The following is a 19231-nucleotide window of genomic DNA, read 5'->3' as shown; positions in this document are numbered from 1 at the left end:
ATATTAGGTGCGACAAAGGTTTTAGGTGCGACAATTTCTTATTCGGTGCGACAGTTTCGCACCGAATAACACTAAACATTAGCGAAATTTTTAGTCATCCGGATGAGTATCCGGTGCGACATGTCGCACCTAATATGGACTTAGGTGCGACTATTAGGTGCGACATATCGCACCTAATACCATTCCGCACAAAATATGTTTGTAATAGTGTTTTGCAACTTGGGATCATTTTTTTTTTTTTACAAAAAAGCACTTTTGCAATGAATTTCAAAAGCGAGTGATATAGCTAAATAGCCAATTTAAAGTTATGAATTTGCAAAATAACCAATGTTTGTCTTAATTGAGTGAAATATAAAAAATGTGCAACAAATTGGTTTCCAAAAAAATTTTGAACTCAAAATTAATTTTTTTGAAAGCGATAAATTACTTATAATAATCGCCAATAAATTTAATCTTGACTGTCAAAAAAATTTTGAAAGCGTAAATTTGGTTATTTTGCTGAAAAGTTGAAACTTTGGCTATTTTAATCAATGAGTTTTAAATGGCTATTTTGTACAATTTTTCCTTTCAAAAATACAACTTGGTTATCCTTTAATTTTTTATTTTTGTTTTGTAAAATTACTACACGCACGCCTTGGCTCGTGGGGGGGTCTTTTCTCTCCCAGCCATTTGACCTATTTTTTATTTTCTTCTTCTCGCTCAGTCGTCTCAAAGCTCGCTCTAAATGTGTGAGTGAGTATTGCGTATCTGAATATCCCTCTCCTTGTCGATCCCGTTCATCGCCGCCCTCTTCTCCGCCTCGGTTCCGATCAACGCCGTCTTCGTCTCCGCTTCGTTCTTCTCTTCCGTCGGTCGTTTTCTCTCGTCCTCGATCTCCTCCTCCAAGCTCTGTGTACGTCGCTTTTTTTTTTTTTTTTTTTTTTTTTTTTTTTTTTTAATTCTCAGATTGCATATTGTGTGCCGATAGGGATTTTCGTGTTTCAGGTTTAAGGTCTCCTTCTTCTTTCCTCGTTTACTCTCACTGTCAATTTTTGTTCGTGAGAAAGCCCTAAAACTGACCTAACGCCTCGCACCAGGGAGTCTGATTGATTCTTTCGCCGGTCCGTCGATCGGAGATCAGTACGAGCTCTTCAAGGTCGTCCGAACATGGGGGCATTTGATTAAATCCGTTTGCTTTAAGTTGTCCTTCTAAGGTGAGCTTCGAGCTTCACAGTAGCGCATTGGGTTTTGTGATTTTGGTGAAATGTTGGTGGTTGGTTGGTTATCTCGTTTTTTTTTTGTTTGTTTGGTAGTTTCTAGGTTCGCTAGCTCTTTGCAACTTTCCATTTTCTCAGAAACCAACCAAAATATAGTGAATTCTGGTCGTGAAATGTTGAGAAAATTTCTGTCAACTATTTCGTGGTTTTTTATTTATTTGATATCCGATGAAAGAATAGCTATGGATGTGAACTTTACTTGGCATTTTCTGCGAATTAAAGGATACAGTTCTCTGGAATCAGGCTCTAGAAGTTGAATTTACATGATGTAGTTGACAAATTTAGTACCTCTTGAAAAAGCTCAGAGCATGAGTTGATACATGTTAGGTGTTGCCTGTCGCTCTACTTTTTTTTTTTAATCATTCTGATTTGATTAGAGGTCATAGGATGTCGTCAGAGTCGATTGAATTTTGTAGCAACATGCGATAAATTTTTTGTTTAAACCTTCTGTGGGGTTTTGATCTCTTATGTGTGGTTTGTTATGGTTTAAAAAAAGGTTAAAGGAGATGGCAGGGCCGTCTCAAAATGTTGAATTGGAGGCAGCAAAGTTTTTGCAAAAGCTCATCCACGATTCAAAGGACGAGCCTTCTAAACTGGCTACTAAACTCTATGTGGTAAGTGATCATTTACCTCGATGAGATTAATGAGTTTTCATTTATTTAAATTTTCTTTTGGTTTTCTCATAATGTTGGTATTGGATATCAGATATTGCAGCACATGAAGTCAAGTGGAAAGGAACATTCCATGCCATACCAAGTAATATCACGGTAATAATTGTGAAGTATTTGGTCAGATTTTGTGTGCTAAAGCTAAAAATTGGTCAATTTGGATTATACTTTCTTCTTAGAGAACCACCAAGTTTGTAACTGTGGAAGCAATTATATGCTTTTCAAGATAATTCAATTACATTTTTGTGGTCCTATTGAGCTTTCAAGTACTGTGCTACATTAATCTGTATTGAATTAAATAAAACGTGTTTGTAATTTTTTTTATCTGGTTAGTCATAGATAGATTCATCTCTCCATTTTACTTGTTTATTATTCACCCGAAGCCTTTCGTTTTGATTCACATGCTTAACTATTTTAACTTATGTTGTTTTAAAGGGCTATGGAGACCGTGATAACTACACATAATCTTGACATTGAAGCTTTGAAATCATCACGCCTTCCTATGGCCGGTGGAGCTCAACCAGCTGATCCTGCAATAACACAATTTGGCGGTACTGAAAGAATTTTTATCAGCATGTGTTTTGTACTCCGAGACTAACGTTGAGTGGTTCCGATGTAAGTATACTTCTGAGGATTTATATTTTTTCCTGACGATTTGTTTGCAGGGTCTTCTCAAAATTTGGGGACTCAAAATTTGGGGGCTCAAAATTTGGGGGTTGCCAATGATTCCAAAGGGGGCTTGCCCGAAAATGAGCCACCCAAAATGGATTCATTTGCCTCCAGCAGACCGCCAGTTGGACCAAGTAGTGCAGGACATGATTATTTTCAAGGACCTGGAGCTCATAGGAGTGCAAAATCTTTCGATCACGAAAGTCCATCTAGCTTAGACTCCAGGTCAGCTAATTCACAGTCGCAGGAAAGGCGTGATACAACAAACCGGGAGAAACAAACGAACAAAAAGGAAGGCAAAAAGACAGCAGCCAAGAGGAAAAGAGGAGATACATCAATACCCGCAGAACCACCTAATGATAGCGCTCAACAACTTGATTCTCGCAACATTGCGGTTAATTCAAGGAAGGGGAAATTGGGCAAGGTTGAAGCTTCTGGTTCTGCAGCCGAGCATCCCAATTTTAATATTCATCCCGGTAGCAGTCCTATGGAACAGTTTGCAGCAATGTCTGGCAGCATGAGACCTGGGACCAGACCTACGCAAGAAGGTCAACATTTGATTGAAAAGCAGTTGGATCCTGCAAGTGACCCAATGAGCCGTGTTCCCAATTCAAAATTCCCTGAAGAAATGGAGGCTACTTCTAGCCACAATCAGCAAGTACCCTCAGTTGCACATGACAATATGGGTGTATGGAACCAAAATAAAAGTGGTATGCAATATGAAAAACCTCAAGTTCCTCGGTTTCCGTCCAATGTTCCTGGCAATGCAGAAATTCCATTACCCTCAGCTGCTGCTCAATCTCTTGGGTTAGGTAATAAGCTTAAAGGGAATCCGTGCTAGAACAATCTACTTTATATGCCGGAAAACTATTTTATTTTAAACTGAGTAGGAGGAACAAATATAAGTGAATTGAAATTTACACTCCTGGAAGTTTCGGTGTTTTAAGGACATTTCTTTCTGTAACTTTTGGAACCTCAAATTACATGTAGGCCGTCATTTAGCTACTTTTGGAAAGGTTCATGGAGGGGTCGCTACAGCTTCTGAGTCATTTCCGACAGTAGATCCAGGATTCTCGAATACAATGCAATATGCTGGCTCAACTCTTTCTGGTGGAAAGGTTTTTAACCATGATGGAGGAAGCTCAAATAGGTCGGCTGATGCAGGTCAACTTGCCCAGGTATGTAATTATTGGCTTCCTTTTTTTAAATTTTTTTATTTTATTTTATTTATTTATTTTTAATTTTTTTTTTTATCGTATTGAGTTTATTTGGTCTACAATGTAGTTTAAGTAATGAATTTCCTGCTACCCGTTAAAAGCAGTTTGTAATGGTGCGAGTAGATGGGAACATGCCAGATTTGGATACTGTTGACTTTTCAGTTTAGAATCTTAAGTGTCACTGTTGTGTTTTATGATGCACGATATCATATCCGTTTATGTTTCTTATTCTTGTTAACATATTTATTTGTGAAGCCGTTATTTTGCTGTAATATATTGAGTTGGTTGTTCTCTATGATTGTATTGTAGGCTGGCAGGCAGAACAGTGCATCCGAAATGGGCATGCTTAGAAATGCAGTACCAAGAGATACAGGAAAATCTCCTGCAGGTTCCGGAATGCCTTTCAGGGAACAGCAACTAAAACAGCTGAGAGCTCAATGCCTTGTATTTTTAGCTTTCAGGTAGATAATGCTTTGATATAAAACCACAACCTTTTTTTTTTTTTTTTTTTTTTTTTTGAATAAACAGTGCAAGTGTACACCGTGTTACTATAGTTGTGCTATTTTAATCACATCTTTTGGTGAACGTGCAGAAATGGTTTAATTCCAAAGAAGATGCATCTCGATATTGCCCTTGGGAACAACTTGCCGAAAGATGGTAAGCAACTTGTGCTTCCACTTAAGTGCTCTTTTAATGTTTCACTATAAAGAGTTATTTCCTCGTGCTCGTTGCTTCCGATGTTATTCTATATAAATTACATATGTTCACCGTGCAGATGGGTCCCATAAGGAATTGATCGATCATAAAGGAAAAGTGCAATCTTCTGGCGAGCCAAGTAATGTGCAAGAGAACATGATGCCGTTTGGAAGGAACAATGCAAAGGAGTATGATAATAATATGCCTCCAGGGACTTCATCTGCTGGAAGAGTACAAGATACCAATCCGGCATCCAAAGAAGCTGGAAATTCAAAAATGGAGGAATCAACCAGTGGACCGTTAGACCATCACCAATCGCTGAGAAAGCCAGATGTTGAGCCTCAATCTCAGGAAACCGTGGCCTCACAGGCTGGGCAAAGTGGATTAGCTGTTAGTGCCCATGGGGACAAGTTGGAAAATGGCAACCTCCAAGTTGGAAGGGGTAACCAATCCGTCTCCTTAATGGGTATGAGTAAGCAGGTGAACCATGAAATGTCTAACTGGACGGCGGTTGGCAATAACGATGGGGTTTCCAAGGAAGTTATAGCAGCACCCTCTGGTCAGCATGGCTTGATGCCTGAAAGACGAGATGGTGCAACAAGTCAAATCCAGAATCTTAAGAACACTGGGTATCCAGGGAATCAGCTCGCTGTTAATAATATGTCTATGCCTTCACGAGATCACTGGAAACCAGTTCCTGGAATTGACAATAATCTTCACGCTGTAGTTCCATTGAAGAACACTAGTATGGTTTCGAAACATGTGTTACAAGGTGGGAACCTAACATCTTAACAAAATCATCATTATAATTGTTCATCTTATATAATGACAGTGCTATGCATATTTTTATTACTTTTGATATTGCTAGGATTTATTTCTTTCAAATCTGATGCTTATGAGACATGCGAAAAGCTACTAATTACTCGTGATATTGGAAAATGTAATTATTTTCGCTGCAGGACATCAAAATGAGGAAAACATTTCACATCCGCTACCAAGGTACACAATGGCAGAAAAATTGATCATGGATCACCAGAAAAAGAAAATAATGAATGAGCAGAAATGGGCTCTAAAACAGCAGAAAACGAGGCACCGGATGGCCACATGTTTTCACAAATTAAAGGTATGTGATTGAGCATATTGGCAAAAATGTCATGGCCACATTGCTTCTGTTGTTCGTAATTAATTGTTTTACTTGATAGTTTTTTACTGGTTTGGCATGCAAGTAGTGCTTCATTTATTGTTCAACTATTACCTGATCTATTATGCTAAATCAATGTTTTAGGGATGGGGTTATTATCTCTTTTTATATTTTGTTGTCTCTATTGTTTACTGTAGGAAAATGTGAGCACATCCGAGGATATAGCTGCAAGAACTAAAAGTGTCATAGAACTCAAAAAGCTGCAACTTTTGGATCTTCAACGCCGTCTCCGAAGGTTATGATTTTTCTAAAGCAGCAATATGTGCTTATAAAAATTTATTGATCTTATGAAAAAGCCGACGGTTTTATTGATAATGGTTGAGAGATTTTACAATTTTTATTTTTTTTAGTCGGGTTTAAACCAGTCATAAAATAAGAAAAGAAAAACGATTTAACAATAATAGGTTATAAATTTTGAAAAAAAAAGACAGGTGTCTGCACATACTTGAGAATGCAATGTTAGGAGTTTTGGTACACTCACTAACTGAAGGTGTTTCATCACTTAACACCTGACTGGAGAGGAGCAGTGACATTTTAAATTTAAGTCAGTCAAATGAGACAATTTCGAAACAACGTATGTACACTTTCAATATCACCAGCTTTCAAGACTTGAAAATAGCTTTATCGAAATTCCAGTTTACTTTTATATTCATTTAATGTTCTCACTCCTGACAATGCTTTATTTCATGTTTGCAGTGATTTTTTGAATGACTTTTTTAAGCCAATTGTCTATGAAACTGAGCGCTTGAGATCACAGAAGAAACATAAACACGGCAGGAGAGTAAAGCAACTGGAAAAATTTGAGCAAAAAATGAAGGAAGAGCGACAGAAGAGAATAAGAGAGAGACAGAAGGAGTTCTTTAGTGAAATAGAAGTTCACAAGTAAGCATTTCTTTACTTCGTTTTTTTCTTATCGCAGCTGGGTACAATTTTGCCTCAAGTAGGCTGGCCTTATAGGCTGACTTACTACCTATAAAACTGCAGGGAGAGATTGGATGATGTATTCAAGTTTAAGAGAGAACGCTTGAGGGTTTTCAACAAGTACGCAAAGGAGTTCCACAAAAAGAAGGAACGAATCCACCGTGAGAAGATCGATCGAATTCAGCGTGAAAAGATTAATCTGTTAAAGATCAATGATGTAGAGGGGTATCTAAGAATGGTCCAGGTTTGTCCTTTGTTTTGTACTTCTTTTTTTCTTTGGTGAACGAAAGGAAACATATATTGGTTTAGAAGTCCTGCTGCTCCTGAACACAAGACATCATTATACACACGTCAGTTCTTTGGTCTTCATAACTCTTCTGCATTTATGATAGGATGCCAAATCTGATCGTGTGAAGCAACTTCTGAAAGAGACAGAAAAGTACCTGCAAAAACTAGGATCAAAGCTGAAGGAAGCAAAGGCCATGGCTACACAGTTTGAACATGATATGGAGGAGCCAGGAACTACAAGCATTTTTGACAGGATGGATTCTGCTGTTGAAAATGATGATGAAAGTGACCAAGCAAAGGCAAGTTTCTGTTCTCTCTCTTTTTGCAAATTAGCCAAAGTAAATAAATTTTTAAAGCCATTAGCAGAATAACAAAAGTTTATCACTCTTCCTGCTGTTTTATCTCTTTCCTGCAGCATTATAAGGAAAGCAACGAAAAGTACTATATGATGGCCCATAGGTACTGACTGATTGTGATCTTTATAGTTTATTTGTCACATTCTCGATTGCATTTCCCTGTCTTAGATGCTATATTTATTTTCCATAGTATTCAAATTAGCTTTGAGAGCTACCTCTAAGTTGCTCATTTAGGTTCTTCTCATGACCTCTATGGAAACTTAATTAGTGTGGCTGACTCCCGTCTTGATTTTTTGCAGTGTAAAAGAGAGCATTGCCGATCAGCCGTCTTGTCTCATTGGTGGAAAATTAAGAGAGTAAGTGAATAGAGATGACATTAGTAGATATTGTTATATTGATACTTTATTAACACTATTGTTTTAGTTAATTATTATTCATGGCTTTTTAGAGAACTTATAATATATAACTTATTCATAATGAAAGGAAAAGTACACCATTGGTTATTTCGTATTGAAGTCTCTATAATTCTGTTTTCTTGGCCATTAGGTATCAAATGAATGGGCTGAGGTGGCTGGTTTCACTGTACAACAACCATTTGAATGGTATTCTTGCTGATGAAATGGGACTCGGTAAAACTGTTCAGGTAGGTATCACAATTGTGCATTCTTGATCCCAGTTCGTATATTTCACATTTGACATTGTGTGCTTTCAGGTTATATCTCTAATATGTTACCTGATGGAGACCAAAAATGATAGAGGACCTTTTCTAGTCGTTGTTCCATCTTCAGTGTTACCTGGATGGGAGTCTGAAATAAATTTTTGGGCTCCTAGTGTGAATAGGATAGTCTATTCTGGGCCTCCAGAAGAGAGGCGTAAGCTGTTCAAGTAAGAGGAAAAACAGCATGAGAGTTCTTCTTCTTTTGTTTTTTTTTTTTTGTGCCATTATATTGAATTCTCTTTCCATTGCAGAGAACGAATCGTGCAACGGAAATTCAATGTCCTTCTGACAACATACGAGTATCTGATGAACAAGCATGACAGGCCAAAGTTAAGTAAGATTCATTGGCACTATATTATAATCGACGAGGGCCATCGTATTAAGAATGCTTCCTGCAAGCTGAACGCCGAGTTGAAGCATTATCAAAGTGCTCACAGATTGTTGCTAACTGGAACTCCACTACAGGTAAGTGGTTCTTGTTTTTGTTTCCTATCTATTCCTATTGCGTTGCACATTTCAACAATGATCATATATCGCAAATTTGGATAAATTGATGAAAGCAATTATGAGTAACTTGGCTATTCAACATGATCAGTTTTTGCCTCTCTTTTCTACAGAACAATCTTGAAGAGTTATGGGCACTGTTGAACTTCTTGTTGCCAAATATTTTTAATTCGGCAGAGGACTTTTCTCAATGGTTCAACAAACCTTTTGAGAGTAATGGCGATAATTCAGCAGATCAAGTGAGTAATGTCTTTAAAGCAACGTTGGTTATTTTTCATTCTTCGTATTCTGCTTTTCTTGGGTTGATATTTGATTTTTTGTTAATCATTGCCTGATCCTAATGGGAAATAGGCATTACTCTCCGAAGAGGAGAATCTTTTGATCATAAACCGTCTTCACCAAGTACTTAGACCTTTTGTACTTCGAAGGCTTAAACACAAGGTATTAATGTGATATTCTTATTTCATGGTATAACTTCTACTTCCAAAATTTTCGATCTTGCTTTTTTTGGTCTGTATTGGTATGTTTTGTGTAGTTCTGCCTTGTCTACCAATATATGATTGATGTCATTGATTTCTTTGGCAGGTGGAAAATCAACTACCTGGAAAAATTGAGAGACTTATTCGTTGCGAGTCTTCTGCTTATCAGAAGCTTTTAATGAAGAGGGTAGAAGACAATCTTGGATCAATTGGAAACACAAAGGTACTCATCATTCTAAGGCATTAGAGATTCTAAAAACAATGTGTTAATTTACCACTTATCTGATATTAAATTCTTTTGCTCAGTCTCGGTCAGTGCACAATTCGGTTATGGAGCTTCGTAATATATGCAATCATCCTTATCTCAGCCAGCTTCACGCAGACGAGGCATGTTCTTTTACCTCTTTAGTTATCTTCATTCGGTCCTTGAACTGTATGGACAATTTAACAGAGAGTGTGTGCTGCTTAATGGCTTTTAATGTGCTCAATTGTTCTACACATATTTCATCCTTGTCATCACTCAAAAATACTAATCCTGGTTATGGAATTTTCCCCATTACTATTTATGTTTATGTACCTATAATATATATAATTTTACATTCTACTCTTCATAGGTTGATACTTACATACCGAAGCATTATCTGCCACCTCTTGTTCGACTTTGTGGAAAGCTAGAGATGTTAGATCGGCTATTACCAAAGTTAAAAGCAACTGATCACAGAGTAAGTGTACTATTTCTTCAAATGACTCTATTTTACATTTCTATCTTTTTTTGATCAGTTTGGATTTGATATTGATTAATGAATCCTTGAAATTATCATATGCAGGTTCTTTTCTTTTCCACAATGACCCGGCTACTTGATGTTATGGAGGAATATCTCAACTGGAAGCAGTATCGGTACCTTCGGCTGGATGGACATACATCTGGTGGCGATCGCGGTCCTCTCATTGATGCATTCAACAAACCGGATTCGCCATATTTTATATTTCTTCTCAGGTGATTATGCATATAATAAGTTGTTCAACACATTACTTGATATTAACTTGTTAATTAGTTTCTTTAAAAAAAAAAAAATAAGAAGTTGTATCCTGGGGAATAATGCGGTAAAAGGAGGGCCAAAAGGAGGCCTTTTGCTTCATTGGCTTAAAAAGAATAACACGAATAATGTATTCTATATATCTAGTTTGAAGAAAAAGTCTTTTAGAAAATTGTTGGTTGTGTTCTTTTTCTCTGAATCCAATATGCTATCTATTTTAATCTTCTTGGACACCACGCTTGCATACCTGTGCAAAAGTTGAATGCTGAGACAATTATGTGTAACCATTATAGTATTCGGGCTGGTGGGGTTGGAGTAAATCTTCAAGCTGCTGATACAGTTATCATATTTGATACTGACTGGAATCCACAGGTAATGTGGAATTATCTCATCACTCGTTTTCTCAATTTGTAGTTGTATGTTTATTGGAATGAAGTTGTGTGCTTATGTGGAAGCAATCACTTTTCAGGTTGATTTGCAAGCACAGGCAAGAGCACATAGAATTGGTCAAAAGAGGGAAGTGCTTGTTCTTCGATTTGAAACAGTAAGCCGTTATCTTCTTGTGTTTGATGTCTTAAATAGTGGTTGAAAAGAATACTACCTTTTGGTTTTCCCCTATGAGAGCTCCCAGTGTACAGCTTGGGTTGGTAAATCTACATTTGATGCAAACAGACACTAAACGTTCAGCTTTATTTACAATTGTTTCCATTAAGAAACATGCCTTTATTTTTATTTTAAAATTTTATAAATCTTTATCTAAATGTTACTTTCATTGGACCATAAATTTTGTTATTTTTTTCCACCAAGGTCAAAACTGTTGAAGAGCAAGTCAGAGCTTCAGCTGAGCATAAGCTCGGAGTTGCTAATCAGAGTATTACTGCTGGTTTCTTTGACAATAATACGAGGTAGATTTTTGTTCTTTTACATCAACTACATTTTTCTTTAAAGTGCAGAACATATTTTAAAAGTGTTTGTAAATGTGACTGATATAACAGTGCTGAAGATCGAAGGGAATATCTGGAGTCCCTTCTACGAGAATGTAAAAAAGAGGAAGCTGCTCCTGTACTAGACGACGATGCGCTAAATGACAAAATAGCCCGCAGGTAGATTTCTCCGCAGTTTTGAAATATTTGCAATTCTGCTCTGTGGTTCAGTATCGACTAGTCTCTCTTATTTAGTTACTTTACTAGTGTTTCATTGGTCAACTCTTCGTTATCTCCGATGGGGGTTTTTTCATGTGAAGTTACGTCATACACGCATTAGTACTGTTTTTTTTATTTTTTTATTTATTTTTATTTTTATTTTTAATACACAATCTTTTGCATTTTATACCGCAACATATTATTGCTGTATGGTACAATATACCATCACATTTGATTCTCGAGCAACATTGAATTTGCTAACCAGTCATTTATGAAAATTTACACAGCACAAGAGGGTTTTGGATTTTCATTTGTAAGAGATAAAAGAGCAGTCTGTCATTATTTTGGTTTTTTTTTTTCTTACTGACGATGCCTTCTACTCTTTACAGTGAGTCGGAGATTGATGTATTTGAATCAGTTGACAAACAAAGGCGGGAAGATGAAGCGGTATGTGGGCATGTCTTCGACTACAAAGCACTTATATATATATATATATATATATATATATATTTTTTTTTTTTTGAAACGAGACTCTTTATATAAACATGGCATTAAGCCTAATTACAATATATATATATAAACTTGCTAATATAATGGAATTCAATGGTACAGGCGACATGGAGAGACCTGGCTGTAAGAGAGGGACAAGGGAGCTCTGAGCCCTTGCCTCCATTGCCTTCTCGTCTTGTCACAGAAGATGACCTGAAGGAATTTTCCGAAGCTATGAAGTTACACGAAGTACCAAAACCTGATGCAGCATCACACAGTGGGGTCAAACGAAAGGGTGGGAGTCTTGGAGGTCTTGATACAACACATTATGGAAGGGGCAAAAGGACGAGAGAGGTACGAAGCCCGAAAGACGCATCAACTCACTCCAATATCTTTGTCCCATACACTCACTTTCTTTTTTCCATTGATTCCTTTAGGTTCGTTCTTACGAGGAACAATGGACCGAAGAAGAGTTTGAAAAGCTGTGTCAAGCCGAGTCCCCCGGAGGATCTCCTCGCAAACTGAAGGAGGAAATTACCGAGTTACCATCCGCTGTGACTCAGACTGCATCGGGTGATGTCGAGACAGAGCTTCCAGCTCCGGCTCCAGCTGGAGAACTTCTGCCGCCACCACTACCTCCTCTATCACCTTCGACGACTGTGCAGACACCTCCACTGAAGCTGCCGGAATTGCAGTCTTCGCAATTGCCTCCGCCGCAATTGCAGTCACCGCAGTTGCCGCCGCCACAATTGCAGTCACCGCAGTTGCCAACTCCACAATTTCAGTCGCCTCAGTCACAGCCTCAAAACTTGCAGATTGGCAGCGAGGTGACCCCACCTGCCAAGAGAGGTCGGGGCAGGCCCAAAAGATCAACGGTTGATAAACCACCCACCGCATCGGCTCCGCGCCGAACTCCATCTGGAGCCAGAAAAACAGACGTGGGTTCTTCGCCCATAGGTGTCGGTGGGACCCCCGTACCTCACGTTGCTGAAGCGAGTGCACCAGGGTTTCAGCCCCAGCCAGTCACTCCACAGGCTAATATCACTCTTGGTTCTCAACCAGTCACTCCACAGGCTAATATCACTCCTGGTTCTCAACCAGTTACTCCACAGGCTAATATCACTCCTGGTTCTCAACCTGTTACTCCACAGGCTATTATCACTCCTGGTTCTCAACCAGTCACCACGCCCGCTTCTGTTCCTGCTGCTCAAGGGAGAGGACAGGGTCGGAGAAATCAGAGCGGAACAGACGGCTCTGCTCCTCGACGTCGTGGAAAAAGGCAGATTCCAATACCACCACCTCCCGTTGCCGGTGCTCTAATTGGTTCAGATCCGAAAACAAACGATGTTACACAGAGTAGTCCGGCTAATTTATCTGGAACTCAGACAACCGTCTCGGCCGAAACTGTTGGTACTGCTCCGAATACGAACGATGTTACGCCGAATAATCCGGCGAATGTATCTGAAACTCAGACAACCGTCGCGGCTGAAACTGTTGCTAGTGCTCCTAAAACAATTGATGTTGCACGGAATGATCCAGTGAGTTTGCCTGGAACTCAGACAACCATCACGGCCGAAACTGTTGCTGGTGCTCCGACGACAAACGATGTCACCCAGATTAATCCGGTGAATTTGTTTGGAACTCAGACAGCCATCGTGGCTGGAACTGTTGCTAGTGCTCGTACGACCCAAAGCACTGATCCTGTGACTGGTTCTTCTGCTTTACAAGGCGCCGTTGCAGTAGCTAATCGTCCCGATATTGGAGTGACCATAAATTCTCCTTCTGCTTCTCTCCAACCTGGTGCCCCTGGTTTTCCGTCTCCTATCCCTCTGCCCACTCAAACCAAAGGCCGGAAGGCTCAAAGTGCTGCACCCGGAACTCGGCGCCGGGGAAGGAAGCAATCAATGGTATTGACTCCTGTTCCCGTTGTGTCAGCCGTTGAGGATTTGAAACCGGCTCCGGTTTTACAGAAAAGCTCTGAGGAGTCGGCACAGGCTAATGTCAAGCAAGATAGTGGTCAGGAACCAGCAAGTGCCGCTCCGCTGCAAGGTGCTCATTTGCCTGTTGGTGTGATTAGTCGAGATCTGAAATCACCAGTACAAACACCTCAAGGGGGACCGACTGACGGAACGCCAACAGTGCCTGATGTTACAGCTGTGTTGCAAGGTAAGAATTTCCCATATTAAATGAATTTTTGTTTATTTATTTATTTTTAAATCTATGGATAAAATTAACGGGGTCCTAATTTTCTTTAGGCCCTGCTTTGGTGGTAAGCCAGCTTGCTGATGCAAGCAAGGTCCTTTCTGTGGTTCAAGAGACTGTGCCTGCAAAATGCTCATCCAAACCAGAAATCACTGAGCCCGTGATCAAAGAAGGCCCGATTTCAGCAGCTGCGACATCATCGAATAACGCTGTTCCCAAGCTTACCAGAAACAAAGATGTGGGGGATAAATCTGTTCCAGCTCCTCCTACTTTGAATATTCCAGTTTCTGTGGATCTTCCTTCAACAGCTTCCGTAAAACTCGCAGTCAGCCCTCAGCCAACCACTACTTACCCTTCTGTTCCTCCAGCTACTCAGTCTACCCCCGAGCCAGTGCCGAGCCGAAGATCAGGTCGAAAGGCTTCGAACAGAACAGATACTCCGGCTCCTCGTCGCAGAGGAAAGAAACAGACTCCGATCCCTCCCCCTCCTGTTGCTTCTGCAAGTCAGGATCCAAAGTTAAATTCTCAACCCCAAATCAGATCACCCGATGATAAATCTGTTGCAACGAGAGGTAAACAAGAAACTGAAGCTCCAGACGCGGCGAATGTGATCCAGGCTCAAGCGATTGAAGTTCCTTCCGGCTCAGGTTTAGCCGGCCTCGAGATTGCCAGGAAAGACCCATTGAGTCATACTCAAATGAAGAAGCCAGCAACAAATCCTCCAGCTGGCGGTGATAGTGCAACAGGATCCACCGATAAAAACTCTGCCAAGGACAGGATACAGTCTGCTGCGGTAAATGATGTTGCACGTGTGATGAAGGAAATATTTTCTGGAACTTGCAAGCCGAAGCCTAAAACGACCGATTCCTCTGGGAAAGAAGTCAGAGCAGCTTCACTTAGGAGTGCCAAAAATCAAAATACGGAGGGTAAAGCGCCTTCCATCGCTAAAACTCTGGACACAGGAGCGCCGGGTTTCGACACTCCGATGAAGTATGGGAAACATACTCGCAGTAAAGCAGATACAAAATCGGTGGCAGACGACGTATCTGTTTCTGAGAAGACCCTTTTGGCCGCAGTTGTTTCTCAAGAAGCTCCAGTGAGGGTCAGTAATGTAGAAAAAAGTGATGTGAAACCTCCTGTTACGGACTCTACAAATTCTGCGACAACGGTTGATGAATTAAACCCATCTTCGGATGCTCCAACGGCCATGGAAGTTGAAAAATGTGATGGGCAACCTCCTGTTACGGACTCTACAAATTCTGCGACAACTGTTGGTGAATTAAAGCCATCTTTGGATGCTCCAATGGCCATGGAAGTTGACAAAACTGAGCCTCTGTCAAAAGCGCCTCCCAAATCAACTTCTGATTCTGACATCAAGGGAGTACAGCCAGGGATTCCCACATCTACTGCTGTTCGAGATGATTCCGGAACTGTTGATGCTGGGGAGGGCTGCGTTGAAAAATCTGATTTGCCTCCTCTAGAAACCGATTCGATTAAATGCACCAGTGACAGCGTCGTGGAGTGCTCGGAGTCTTTGTCAAAGTCTGCAGATCTCGGTGCTGGTATAGGATCTTCTGGTTCTGGCTCTGCGAATTCCGATCCGCAAGACACTTCGACAGAGAGAACCTTGGAGGCTCCTGTGAATCCAGTCATAATCGAGTCAGCTAACATTGAACCTGTAGCGGAAAATGTCGTTGAAATGCAAGTTTCAGAGAACATGAAAACCACTAGCTGTGGTGGCACGGAATCTGGAAACAAAGAGGACGCAAGCTTGGAGGCTAATGTGAATCCACTCATAACCGAGTCAGCTAACATTGAGCCTGTAACAGAAAGTGACGTTGAAATGCAAGTTTCAGAGAACATGAAAACCACTAGCTGTGGCGGCACGGAATCTGGAACCGGTCAAATAGACTTGTCTGAGGGTGTTAAGCTTGATGCTTCTAATGCTGGAGATACAGAATCGGAAAAAATGGTGGAAGAAGGTTCTGTTGATTTTCCATTGGGCACCGAAAAGAAGTGTAATAACTCCGAGGAAACTCGAGCTGGCAGCAGTGTAGCACTTGAGGAACCCAACGAGTCTCCGGCCGAGTGCAAGGCTCAGTTGAATGTTTCTGCATCTGAAGCTTTGCCTGTATTGCAACCACCCGAGGAACCAAAATTCTTAGAGACCGAGACCGATGATGAGCTTGTTTCCTCAACGGACATGAAAGCTTCAGAGACTCCCAAGTCTGGGGAGAAGTCTGACTGTCCATCTGAGAAGGACCCAATTGGGTCCTCGGTCTCAGACAAGTCGCCGAAAAATTCTGAAGCTGGCATGGATGTAAAAATAGAGGCGTGTAGTGGTCTTCAAAACTCTCCAGAGACTACAAATCCAGTTTGCAGCTCAACTCCCGAGGAACCTAAAGTCTCAGAGGCCGAAATGGTGGTTCAATTGGACTCGGGCGAGGATGGCAAGTCTCTCCCTGAAGATACTGTAACGGGTTTGTCTCCTTCTGCATTGACGAGCGGTGAAAATATCGAGGGTTCATCGGAACAGGACCGACCTTGCAGTGTGGTACCCACGGAAGAAACAGAAGACCGTGATAATCAACCTCCAAAGGATTCCAGTGAAACTGTTGCTCAAGCTGATTCATCTTCAGTGTTAGAGGAAGAAAAGTCCGAGGAACTTACTGAGAAAGACCCTTGCAGTGCGGTACCCATGGAAGAAACAGAAGACCGTGATGTTCAACCTCCAAAGACTTCCGGAAAAACTGTTGCTCAAGCTGACTCATCTTCAGTGGTAGAGGAAGAGAAGCCCGATGAACTTGCTGAGAAAGACCCAGAACGCGACGCTGTGGAACTTGATGGGTCGAAAACGGCTATGGATACAGATACCCCGGCTCTTGTACCTTCATCTTCTTCGGTGCCGGAGGAAGAAAATGTCGAAGACTCGTCTGTCAAAGGACTAGTTGACACTTCAGAAACATTAAACGAAAGAGTTGAGTCTCTAGCTGGCGATCCAGTAGATCGAACAGAGTTACGTTCCGATCCAATGGACGTGTCCCATGTGGCCGAAGAAAAAATTCTCGAGGCTGAGGTCGGCGGTAACTGTCCAGATCAAAGCTCAGTGCCGTTGGATGAATCAAATGATCACAGTGCTGAAACGAGTCATCAGATCGAGGCATCAGATAAAGTCGAGTCTCCAGCTGGCAATCCAGTAGATCCAACAGAGTTACGTTCTGATCCGATGGACGTGTCCCATGTGGCCGAAGAAAAAATTATCGAGGCTGAGATTGGTGGTGAGTGTCCAGATCAGAGCTCAGCACCGTCGGTTGAATCAAATGATCACAGTGCTGAAACAAGTCATCAGATTGAGGCACCGGAAAAAGCCGACCCGCCCACTTCTACTTTAGAAAGTGAAGAAACCGAGGGCTCATCTGAGAAGAATAAAGCTAGCAGCCCCGAAATAGGAAAAGCAAATACGCCTCCGTGTACGCAGGAAACTGAAGAAATCGAGACCAAGACGGAGACCGTGCCTGAGAAGAATAGCAGCTCGGTCGAAGTGGCGGGTTCGAATGTCGAGGTCAACGATGATCAAGCGGACACGTCCCAGGTTGGTGGGATTCTGCCAGAAATAAAATCAATGTTTTCTATGGTGTTAAAGGCTTTCCAACCCAGTAGGCGATGATTACTTTAATATAATTGAAGTTGGTCCTCAAAGACAAAAGATGCCATAACCATTGTAAGCTTAAAATTAATTGGTACAACAAATAATAAAAAATAAAAAAAAAGTTTATAAATCCCATTGGAAGGGTTTATTGATCTTCTTGTCATTAGTTGACTAAATTGAGGATGTGTGTGTTTGTTGTGTGCTACTCTTGATCTTGTGCCTCATATTTGATAACTGTGTGTTCATACTCAGGCAATTGCACTGGAAAACAATATATCGAGCGGTAGTACGATCGCGGAGGACGGGAATTCCGAGGGAAAAGAGGATTTATCAGGTGTTTCGGAAGTATCGGAAGCACCGAAAGAGATTGGAACGGAGCTGGTGAATCCTGGCAGTGATTCTGTTGACAAAGAACCCGAAAGCACCGATCTGCCTCAACAGTCCTCTGAAACAAAAGACGAAAACAACCCCACGGTGCCAGGTGGCAATGCCGAAGAAGAGGTCCAGAAACCAGAATCGGAACTTGATTCCGGCGATGTCCCTGAGAAGGTCTCGGAACGTGAAAAGAAAGGTTCTCCTACAACGTTAGAGTCTGTAGTTGATAAGTAGTTAAATAACTTGTTTTCTTGTACAGCTACGGTAGGAATATATGTATGTAGAAATTATAATTATATAATTATATATAATGTTATGTACTAGCGGGGTTCTTCTGACAGCTTAATCGTACTAAGTATTGACCAAGACCCGCCTTGCTTTTGTACAAAAGCTATAATTTAGCATTGGCATAGACCGTTCTTCAGGAGCTAATTTCATATTATTACGGTGGTCATTAGTAATTTTAATGTTTTGAAGGAGATATTATTTCATTTGCACTTGTGAATTTTCGGGAAATTGGATTCAAGTGAAAGACATTTATACCCTGGTGTCAGAACCAACACAAAAAGTGGGGGTGATATGGTCATTACACACTATAGAGATGGACGTTTTTGCCCCTTGCTTGATAAAAATTTAAAATTAGTACTTCCAGTAGGTTGTCCGCTGCAACAATTAAGAGAGAGTAATAATTTAGGAAGTTTAACAGCCAACATTAAAAATAATAGATTCATAAAAAGTCAAGTTAATGTCTAGAGAAAAAAAATAATTTCTTTATGTAATTTAGAACAACGGCCACACCACCACCTCTACGTAATACACTATCATCCCTTATGTTCTACACTCAATTATGCTTTAAAAAAAAAAACTCTCAGTTTTTATGCTTGTGATTTAAAAATCCTCAATTTATTTTTTATTTAGTGAAACAACCTCTTATTTGTTCATACAATAGTTTAAATTGATTTTTTTTTTTTCTTCATCTGATAATTCTTATAAATTAGACTAGCACATGCATTATTCGTTGTGAATAATTGTAAGACTTATAGAAAAGTATCTTATGCGATGCTGAGAATATTTGGATAAGCATATGGTCCTACGTTTGACATCTCATAAACTAAGAAAAAATTAGGTCACAAGTGTAAAAAAAAAAAAAATTTAGGTCACTCGGAAGTCTCTCGATCTAATTGTCAGAATCTCGTATACGTAGTTGAAGGATATTTTTAATTGGGTCGGAGCGGGTCGGCAAGACCCTTTTTTCAAGCCCAAGAGAGGATCGGGTCTGAGCCCGACCTTTTAATCAGAAGGCTAGGTCGGGCCGGGCCTAAAAAAAGACATTAGGCCCAACCCAAGACCAAGCCCTCGATCCT

The 19231-nt window shown here is 40.5% G+C and overlaps 1 protein-coding gene across 1 annotated transcript; it reads left to right on the top strand.

Annotated features, from left to right (window-relative positions):
- Positions 1 to 670: 670 nt before the first annotated feature.
- SYD (P-loop containing nucleoside triphosphate hydrolases superfamily protein) lies at positions 671 to 18393 on the top strand. The gene is made up of 35 exons (XM_089616757.1): positions 671 to 892; positions 985 to 1193; positions 1753 to 1870; positions 1962 to 2023; positions 2360 to 2475; positions 2590 to 3405; positions 3584 to 3771; positions 4120 to 4271; positions 4403 to 4467; positions 4586 to 5278; positions 5466 to 5629; positions 5845 to 5942; positions 6404 to 6589; positions 6692 to 6872; positions 7021 to 7215; positions 7332 to 7375; positions 7572 to 7628; positions 7819 to 7915; positions 7985 to 8157; positions 8242 to 8455; positions 8608 to 8733; positions 8846 to 8935; positions 9080 to 9196; positions 9280 to 9360; positions 9588 to 9695; positions 9801 to 9970; positions 10304 to 10382; positions 10480 to 10554; positions 10818 to 10915; positions 11006 to 11113; positions 11542 to 11599; positions 11765 to 11995; positions 12079 to 13807; positions 13897 to 17435; positions 17745 to 18393. The coding sequence occupies exons 3-35, from the start codon at positions 1763 to 1765 to the stop codon at positions 18099 to 18101; spliced, it is 10575 nt and encodes a 3524-aa protein (XP_089472883.1). The 5' UTR covers positions 671 to 892; positions 985 to 1193; positions 1753 to 1762; the 3' UTR covers positions 18102 to 18393.
- Positions 18394 to 19231: the final 838 nt, after the last annotated feature.

This window comes from Urtica dioica, chromosome 6 (genome assembly GCF_054948205.1).
Source record: "Urtica dioica subsp. dioica isolate 48M chromosome 6, U.dioica_male_clone48M_v1_H2, whole genome shotgun sequence".
Taxonomy (NCBI): Eukaryota; Viridiplantae; Streptophyta; class Magnoliopsida; order Rosales; family Urticaceae; genus Urtica; species Urtica dioica.
The sequence above is the reverse complement of the archived record's forward strand: the minus strand, read 5'-3'. Positions and strand labels throughout refer to the sequence as shown.

Excerpts from the sequence above, each read along its gene's own strand:
- SYD (XM_089616757.1), top strand. The coding sequence starts at position 1,763 with ATGGCAGGGCCGTCTCAAAATGTTGAATTGGAGGCAGCAAAGTTTTTG. Across the intron at positions 7,629-7,818 it reads ATTGGTGGAAAATTAAGAGA|GTATCAAATGAATGGGCTGA; the intron begins GTAAGTGAATAG and ends CTTGGCCATTAG. Across the intron at positions 8,936-9,079 it reads TTCGAAGGCTTAAACACAAG|GTGGAAAATCAACTACCTGG; the intron begins GTATTAATGTGA and ends TTTCTTTGGCAG.